Source organism: Onychomys torridus, chromosome 3 (genome assembly GCF_903995425.1).
Source record: "Onychomys torridus chromosome 3, mOncTor1.1, whole genome shotgun sequence".
NCBI lineage: Eukaryota > Metazoa > Chordata > Mammalia > Rodentia > Cricetidae > Onychomys > Onychomys torridus.
This window is the reverse complement of record NC_050445.1, coordinates 138872399-138881670: the sequence shown is the minus strand read 5'-3', so window position 1 is coordinate 138881670 and position 9272 is coordinate 138872399. Positions and strand designations below refer to the sequence as shown.

The 9272-nt window shown below is 52.4% G+C and overlaps 1 protein-coding gene across 1 annotated transcript; it reads left to right on the top strand.

The window, feature by feature from the left end:
* Positions 1-1055: 1055 nt before the first annotated feature.
* Positions 1056-8790, top strand: Lag3 (lymphocyte activating 3). Its single transcript, XM_036180276.1, is given in 9 exon segments — positions 1056-1185; positions 1409-1556; positions 1836-2128; positions 2688-2951; positions 3321-3596; positions 7301-7537; positions 7805-7884; positions 7886-7936; positions 8606-8790. Coding segments are annotated over 9 exon segments (1530 nt in total). The 5' UTR covers positions 1056-1127; the 3' UTR covers positions 8729-8790.
* Positions 8791-9272: the final 482 nt, after the last annotated feature.

The window sequence follows — 9272 nt, the reverse complement described above, 5'->3', positions numbered from 1 at the left end:
CATCAGGGCTGGAGAGAGAACTTTCTGGTGACCCCAGCAGTTGTTAGTACTACCTGTTCTTCCAGAAGACCTGCATCCAGCCTGGGCAGCTCACAAGCTGCAGTTCCAAGGAGTTTGACACCCTCTTCAGGCCTCTGGGCATTCATACACAGGCAGAATTCAGGTACACAGACACATAAATAGAAATAAATCTTCAAATCAAATGTCCCATTGTTATCCTCTCCCTAGAAGAGGGAAAGTCACTTTATCATGCAATAGGGTTAGGACCAGGACATGCCTTCATGACCCTCCCTAACCTAGGCAAGTTATTTAATGCCTGTGACCCTCAACTTCCTCAACTGCATTTTCACAAGTTGCTTTATGGAAAAATGTATAATACCATAAGTAGCAGAGAATGAAGATTGACACCTTGTAGCCACTATGCCCTTCCGCAGATCTGCTAACTTGTGGTATAGTAATACTTCCTGTGTACCTGTCCAGGAGATCCTGAACAGCTAGGCAGGCAACGGAAGTTCTTGGGAAGTGAATGGGAAAGAGCCTGTCACAAAGGAAGTGTGAGTGTGGGGACATAGGAAGCAGCTTCCAGATACAGCTGCAGTTCTAGGCAGACATGCTTGGGGGGGGGGCAGGGGAAGAGGTGGAAGAGGGGGCGGTGGGGAGACCCGAGTCTGAGGAAGTAAACAAGGGGAGTGCCACAACAGAGCCGGAGTGCTCCGCTGCTGGGAATCAGCCCCCTCACACTTTCCACTGCGAAGCGAAACCCTGAGCCCTGCCTGGGGGGTGGGCAGTGGGGAGGGGAAGTGGGGAAGGACTGGGGCCAGAGGAGCAGATCAGCATCCCAGCTCACTGAGGTGGCCTTGCCTCCACTCTGCTTTCTGCCCCAGCCCTGCCCTGTCCTAGGGTGTGCCCCCCCCCCCCCCCATCTAGCCAGCTTTCTTTGGTCTTTGGTCTCTGGCCATTGGTCCTCCTGTCCCCTCTCCAGACCCCCCCCCCCCCCACCACTGTGGTCTTCACCCTACATTCTTTCTCTCTGCCTCTCCTCCCTCTTTGTAGAACTTCTCTTTTTTCCTCCCAGGACCCCTTCTGACCTCCCTTGGAGGACTGGGGAGGCCCCAGCCGTAGCGGAGATGAGGGAGCCTCTGCTCCTAGGCCTGTTGCTTCTGAGGCTGTTGTGGGAAGCTCCAGGTAAGATGGGGGGGCTCGGGAGAAGCCAGCAGGGGCCGTTAGGGCCTGTCTCTTTAGCTTTGTGATGTTTAATGTCTTTTTTAAGGGCAGTCCTTCCAACCCCAAAGCCGCCTCAGCCTCCCCTGACAGGGAGGAAAGATATTTCTCTCTTGGGAACGCCAAGTCTTTTCTCCGTTTTCCAATCTCTTGGCTCATAGCCCTTGGCCTCTCTTTTGCCCCATAGCCGTGGCTTCAGAGCCTGGAAAAGAGGACTCGGTGGTGTGGGCCCAGGAGGGCACTCCCGTCCAACTTCCTTGCAGTGCTCAACTCCCCCACAGGAATCTCAGCTTTCTGCGAAGAGGAGGGGTTACTTGGCAACATCAACCAGATGGGTATGCACCCCAAAGCTGGGCGACAGAACCTCCCAATCTGGTTCTAATGGCATTCTGAAAAAAACCCATCCATTATTGTCACCTCTGTGAGTCCCTCTGAGGTCCATAGTCTGCCACTTCTCCGGTAGCAGATGGGAGTGGGGACAGGGGTGGTTGGGGGTGGAGGCATGCTGCTTTATCCTCAGAGTGTGTTTGGAGTGCATCTTCTTTATGGCTTTTTCAAATTGCCCCGGAATTTCTCAAGCGTATTCTCCCTCCCGCTTCCCTCTCCCCCGGCAGTGACCAGCCCGCTCCCACCCCTGCCTTTGACCTCAAGGGGATGCCCTCGCCTGGGAGGCCTGCACCCCGTCATCCCTACACGCTACTGAACGTGGCCCCAGGAGGCCTGCGCAGCGGGAGGCTGCCCATGCATCCCCACGTGCAGCTGGAGGAGCGCGGCCTCCAGCGCGGGGACTTCTCGCTGTGGCTGCGCCCAGCCCTGCGCGCCGACGCTGGCGAGTACCACGCCGTGGTGCGCTTCCCGGACCGCACCCTCTCCTGCCATCTCCGCCTGCGCGTCGGCCAGGCCTCGAGTAGGTGGGGCGGGACAAAGGGAGAAGGGCTGGGAAGCAGGTCCCCGTCACCCCGAGACAGGAAGAGCCGCGGCCAGGGCGGTGCTTTAGACCCGGCCTGAGGGCCTCCAGAAGTGTTCGGGAAGGCTTGACGGCAGGGTGGAAAGTGCCCCTCTGAAATGCATGCCTCTAGGCGGGGGTGGGGGGCTACGGAGAAATTGTATCACACACCTCAGCTCCCTTCCCCCCACCTACAGCGGGAGCAGTCTCCCTGTTGGAGGTAGAGGTGGGGCAGCACCTCTTCCTCGGGGGTCTAGAGTGATTCATTGAAGACATCCGTAGCTCATCCTCAGGCAAGGTCTGCCCAAAGAACAAGTCAAGTAAAGTGGAGGCAGCGTAGGAGTCCCAGGTCTCTAGTTAAGCACCCCCAGGTTTCAAGTTGGGGGTTGGGCTGGGAGGCTGTACGGAGAATCCGAACACGACGTCCCTGTTTCCATGAGTTTCCAGCTTAGTTTGGCTGGCTGCGTTGAGAAAGTGCTTTCATCTAGTCGACTGATTGGTCGTTTTTACGTTCTCACAGTGACCGCCTATCCCCCAGGACCCCTCAGGCCATCCGATTGGGTCGTTTTGAGTTGCTCCTTCAGTCGCCCTGACCGCCCAGTCTCTGTGCACTGGTTCCAGGGCCAGAGCCGAGTTCCTGTCCACAAGACCTCCCATCGTTACTTAGCCGAAAATTTCCTCTTTCTGCCCCAAGTCCGTCCCCTGGACTCTGGGATCTGGGGCTGCGTCCTCACCTACAGAGATGGCTTCAGTGTCTCCATTACGTACAACCTCAAGGTTCTGGGTAACTCTCCCAAGCTGTCTTTACTCTTGACCACAACCCCTTCCTGCCCCCCACTTCGCCTGACTCATGGGCCCCCCAAAACAGGTTCTCAGCTGCTGTGTCTCAGTGTCCAAACCTTTCCGCTGTGGGAGTCTTCCGCTGTCGTCTCTTACTGCAGTTTTTCCCTTGGCTGTCCATCCTTCTGATAGCCTTTGCTCTCCAGCACAGTATGGGTTTAACAGTTTCCCTGGTCGGTCGTCTGCTTTGTTCTGTCTCTTTGTACTCCAAAGTACCTCCATCACCCTCTGCCTTCCTTCCTCACGTTCCCGCCCTCTGTCCCACTGCATACCCACCCCTGGGCATTGATCTTGGCTCTCCTTTCTCCTCCAGGTCTAGAGCCCCTGGCTCCCGTGACGGTGTACGCTGCTGCAGGTTCTAGGGTGGAGCTGCCTTGTCACTTGCCCCCTGGTGTGGGGACCTCTTCTTCACTCTTGGCCAAGTGGACTCCTCCTGGGGGAGGCCCTGAGCGCCTGGTGGCTGGAAAGAACGGCAATTTTACCCTTCAGCTTGAGGCCGTGGGTCTGGAGCAGGCTGGGACCTACAACTGTAGCATCGATCTGCAGGGACAGTGGCTCAGTACCACTGTCACTGTGGCAGTCATCACAGGTGGGAAAGGAAGAGCTTGCATTTCAGAGGACAGGCTGGGGGTGTGGGTTGGTCAAAGACTGTGCATAAGTACTCTACGATGCTAGGCCATCTCAAACTGTAAACTTCTTAAGTTTTATGAGAGAGAGAGAGAGAGTCTGTGTGCGTGTGTGCACGCGCATATGATGGGTGCATGTTCCTCAGTGCAGGTGGAGATCACAGGATAACTCTGGAGTCATTTCTTTCCACCCACCTTTTCTTCGGGTTCAGGAGATTTGCATGACAAGTGCCTTTTCTCGTGAGGCCCAGGCTGCTGTAGCTTAGAGGATGACCTTCAACTCCTGATCTCTTCTTCCACTTCTACGTGCTGGGATTATAGACAACTGCTACTGTGCCTGTCAAATTATGGGCTTTTTTTTTTTTTTAAAGATTTATTTACTTATTATGTATACAGAAGTGGGCACCAGATCTCATTACTGATGGTTGTGAGCCACCATGTGGTTGCTGGGAATTGAACTTGGGACCTCTGGAAGAGCAGCTGGTGCTCTTAACCTCTGAGCCTTCTCTCCAGCCCATGGGCTGGTTTTTGTTTTCTGTTTTGTTTTCTTTTTCAAGGCGAGGTCTCCCTGTGTAACCCTGGCTGTCCTGGAACTCGCTCTGTAGACCAGGCTGGCCTCGAACTCTGGGATCCAGGCTCTGTCTCTGGAGTGCTGGGACTAAAGGCGTGCAGCACCACGCCCTGGGTTATGGGCTGTTTTTTTTTTTTTTTTCCTTTCACTCCCATGATAAAACAAAACAAAAACAAAACTGAAACTGAAAGCCTCCTCTTGAGTCACAGAATAAAAGCCCCGCTTCTTCTCTAAGGGACTCCCCTGCCATAAATTGGCGGGAGGTCTAAGAAGCTAGAAACAGAGATGCTAAAGGTTTAAATGGTCCAGAGAAGACAGCATATATTTTCAAATTCTTGTCTGCTTTTGACCTGGATTTGGAAGGAATTAATAAATCAGTTCCTTATCAGCAAATATTTGTAAGGCTTTTCCAAGACAATATAAAACAAAGACAGGCAAAAGAAAAATCAGAAACTATGTGTTCATTGACTGGTAGCTATCAGCCACCAGAGATTGGCTATGTCTGTAGCATTCGCCTGTGGTCATTAAGCACACAGTAGGTGCTTAGTAATGTCCTCTGGAGCCAAACTTGGTGGGACACAGCTGTGATCCCAGCACTTGGCAGGAGGATCAGGAATTCAGGTACATAGTTCCAAACCAGCCTGGGCTACTTGAGATCCTGTCTCAAAAGAAATAAACATTGATGGAAAGGAACTAACAAACAACACATCTCTGGAATGTTAGCCCGAATCCCACACTCGTACAACTCTGTCTAGATTTATGTTGCCTCTGCCTCCCAGCTTCAGTCCCTTTTTGTTTTTGTTTTTCTTCTTCAGTCACCTTTTGCTGACTCAGTCTGTTGTCAGTCCATTGGAATTCCTAACCCTTCCTTACCACATTCAGTCAGCCCTCAAGCCCACCCATTCTTCTGCCCAATGTTAGTGGCCAGGGTCTTACTGGCTAAATGTCTGAAGTTGGCTTTGAACTCCTGGACCCCCCCCCCTTTTTTTTCTCGGTTTTTCAAGACAGGGTTTCTCTGTATAGTTTTGGTGTTGGTCCTGGATCTTTCTCTGTAGACCAGGCTGGCCTCGAACTCACAGAGATCCACCTGCCTCTGCCTCCCAAGTGCTGGGATTAAAGGCATGTGCTACCACCGCCTGGCTTCTTAAGATTATTTATTTTTATTTTGTGTGCTTTGGTGTTTTGCCTGCGTGTATATCTGTGAAGGTACCAGGTCCTCTGGAATTGGAGCTACGGACAATTGTGAGCTGCCATGTGGGTGCTGGGAATTGAACCCAAGACCGCAGAAGATCAACCAGTGCTCTTAACAGCTGAGCCATCTCTCCAGCCCCCTGAACTCTTGATCTTTCTGCCTCTACCTCCAAGTGCTGGGATAATGAGCTGAGCCACCATGCCTGGCCTCCAGTGTCCCCTCTTCCTCCTTCCTCCCTCACTTCCTTCTTTTCTCTTTCGACACAGAGTCTGATGCAGCCCAGGTTGGCCTAAAATTCACTATATAGTGGAGGATGGTCTTGAATTTCTAATTCTCCTGTGGCTACCTCCTAAGTGCTAGGATTATAGACAGTCACCCCCCACATCCAGATTATATGGTGCTGGAGATTGTACCCAGGCCTTCATGGAACCCAGGTAACTATCATCTGCTCTAAATCACCAGCCCTCCGATGTCTTCTAAAAGATCAACTGTGTTCGGCTTGATCACCAGGGGGAGAGAGCTGTCACTCTTGCTTTACAGAGGAGGAGTGTTCTCAAGGGCGTACCACTGGGAAATGCTAGACTCGGGGTTTTTGAACTTGAAACTTGGATGTCTGTGTCACCAAGTCCCCCACGTGTGCGGTGCTCAGCAGGGTCAAGGTCTTTACCATTTGTCCACCACCTCCCTATTTCTAGTCAACTTTGAGCATGCTCTGCTGTGGATCAATCAGTTGATTACTCATGCTGTAAACATACAGGAAGGGTCCATGAAGTTCACTCAGAGGTACCACAAAGTGGGGGCATCGGTGTGAGCAAAGTGATGGAGGCAGGGGACTGGCATTGTTGGGAGTACTGGGTGCTAATTCATCTGACTGATCATTGAGAGTTTGAACATTTCAGAAGAGAAGAAGCTTGTGTGTGTGTGTGTTTCTGTGTGAGTATGTGTACAGGGTATCCAAGGAGATGAGAAGAAACCGTTGGATCCCCTGGAGCTAGCGTTACAAGTGATTGGGAGCTGCCAGGCGTGGGTGCTGTGAACTGAAAATGGGTCCTCTGGAAGCACAGTACACTCTGGAACTTAGTAAATGCTGAACTGTCTCTCCGTTTTTATTTTATTTAAAATTGTATTTTATAATGCCAGGTGGCAGTGGTGCACGCTTTTAATCCCAGCACTGGGAGGCAGAAGCAGGCAGATCTCTGTGAGTTTGAGGCCAGGGCTGTTATATAGAGAAATCACGTCTTGAAAAAACAACAACAATAAAAAGTATTTTATTATATGTATGTGGGTGTTTTTTGGGCTTGTACATGTGTGGCTGGTGTCTACAGAAACAGAAGAGGGCATTGGTCTCCTAGATCTGGAGTTACAGACAAGATTGTCAGCTGCCAAGTGGGTGTTGGGAGTTGAACCTGGGTCCTCTGGAAGAGAGGAATCAGCAAGTACTCTTAACCACTGAGGCATCTCTCCAGCCTTATTTTCTTTTTAAAACAAGATCTCATGTAGCTTCAGCTGACCTTGAATTCAATGTGTAGTGGATCTTTAACTTCTGATTTTATCTATATCCTGTCTGTGTGGTGCTGGGGACTGGACTCAGGGGCTCATACATTCCTGTGACCAGGTGGGACACCCCTGTAATCCCAGTACTTACCAGGTGGAAGCAGGAGAAGTAGGAGTTCAAGATTATCTTTGGCTACATAGTAAGTTCAAGGCCAGCTTGAGCTACATGAGACCCTGTCTCAAAAACATAACAAACCAAGGATCAATTTAGTCGTGACCTATGAGGTCTCTTCCCCTGAGGTTTTCCCAACCAGATCTCCAGTGAGAGTAAGGTGACAGAGATGTGGGATTGCAACTTTGATAACAACCTAGGGATCAAGACATGAGACATCTTCTCTATAATTTTTCAGTGACTCGTCAATCCTTCGGGTTACCTGGCTCCCCGGGGAAGCTGTTGTGTGAGGTAACCCCAGCATCTGGACGAGAAAGATTTGTGTGGCATCCCCTGAACAACCCATCCAGGAGTTCTCCAGGCCCCATGTTGGAGATGCCGGAGGCCAGGTTCCTCTCTGAGCCTTGGCAATGCCAGCTGTATCAGGGGCAGAAGCTTCTTGGAGCAGCAATGCCCATGGCAGAGTCTAGCCCAGGTCTGAGGCTCTCAAATCCATGGCCCCAGCTCCAAAGCAGTCAGCTCGGTCATCTTCCAAGCCCTCTACCCCCACCTCTTCCCCTTCCCAGTCAGGGATCTGACTTCAAGCTCTCTAGGCCTGACCTATTTCTGTCATTCATTAGCTGAATGATCCTGGACAAGGTCCTTAAACTCGCCGACCTCATTGTATCTGTAAAGGATGAGGTGTAGTAAGGTGTCCTTTTTCATCTCCGACTCTAGGTCTAATCCAGTACTTTCTTCATAGGCGCCCGGAGTGCCAAGAGAACCTCAGGTGACCTTAAAGGAAGCCATCTCTTTCTCCTTCTCATCCTCGGTAGCTTCTCATTTGTTCCTTTTGCTGACTGGGGCCTTTGGCTTCCACCTATGGAGAAGACAGGTATGCCAAGGACAGAGCTCACTCTCCTCAGACCTCTATGTGGGACCCCTTCCTCGAGGAAGAATTGACAACCATAGTCAATTGTGAATATGCTCCCAGAGCCCCTGTCCTGGGAACACCTTGCAGCTGGGACCCAGAGCCCCTGTCCTGGGAACACCTTGCAGCTGGGACCCAGAGCCCCTGTCCTGGGAACACCTTGCAGCTGGGACCCAGAGCCCCTGTCCTGGGAACACCTTGCAGCTGGGACCCAGAGCCCTGTCCTGGGAACACCTTGCAGCTGGGACCCAGAGTCCCTTCCTGGGAACAACCTTTGCAGGCTGGGGACCCCAGTTTCCTCTTCTTCTTCTGTCCTGGGAACACCTTCGTAGCTGGGACCCAGAGCCCCTGTCCCTGGGAACACCTTGCAGCTGGGACCCAGAGTCCCTGTCCTGGGAACACCTTGCATGGGACCCAGAGCCCCTGTCCTGGGAACACCTTGCAGCTGGGACCCAGAGCCCCTGTCCTGGGAACACCTTGCAGCTGGGAAGTTCAGAAGGGCTGAAAGAAGGCCCTGGGTCAGATGGGGAAGGCTGGAAAGAAACAGTAGAACTCAGTATTTGCCCTGTTCCTCCCTCTTCCCTCCTCCCTCCTGCTTCCTCCTCCATTGCCCTTTCTGTCTTTTCCCCACAGTGGCTGAGGAGAAGATTCTCTGCTTTAGAGAATGGGATTCACCCACCTCCGGCTTCGAGTAAGACAGAGGAGCTGGAGCCAGAGCCAGAGCCGCAGCTGGAGCCAGAGCCCAGGCTGCTCTGACCTGGAGCTGAGGCAGCCAGCAGATCTCAGCATCTCCGTCAGGAATAAACTCCCCGTCAGCAGCAAGCTGGAGTCGACTCTTTCTTGTCCGGGCGTGGTTCTTGTCTCTCCCAGCCACTGGGGGCTCCCGTCTCCCACTCTAGCCTCCAACCTACTTTCTCCAGCCCATCTTGCTCCTCATTCCCGTTTCTGTTGCTAGCCTTTGTTTGTCTTTCTCCCAAGCGACCCTTTTCCCCACTAAAGCTCACTTCTTATCTCCGCAGCCCCTTCCCCATAGTCTACCCACATTTTGCTGGCTCTCCTGGTCTCCTGTATATTCTTGTCCCTTGGGCCCATACATAGCAAAGCTCAGCTGCACTTCAGCCCTGGGCTTAGACTCCTAGTTACAGTGAAGGGAAGCACAGACAGGCAGGCAGACATGCATGCACGCACGCGCACGCACACATGAGCCGGCCATGTGAAGTCCTCCAGGAGATAGGGGCCTCCTAATCTTTCTGGGTAACCAGCTGACATTGCTACCTCTGCCCCATCCCCCATGTTTGTC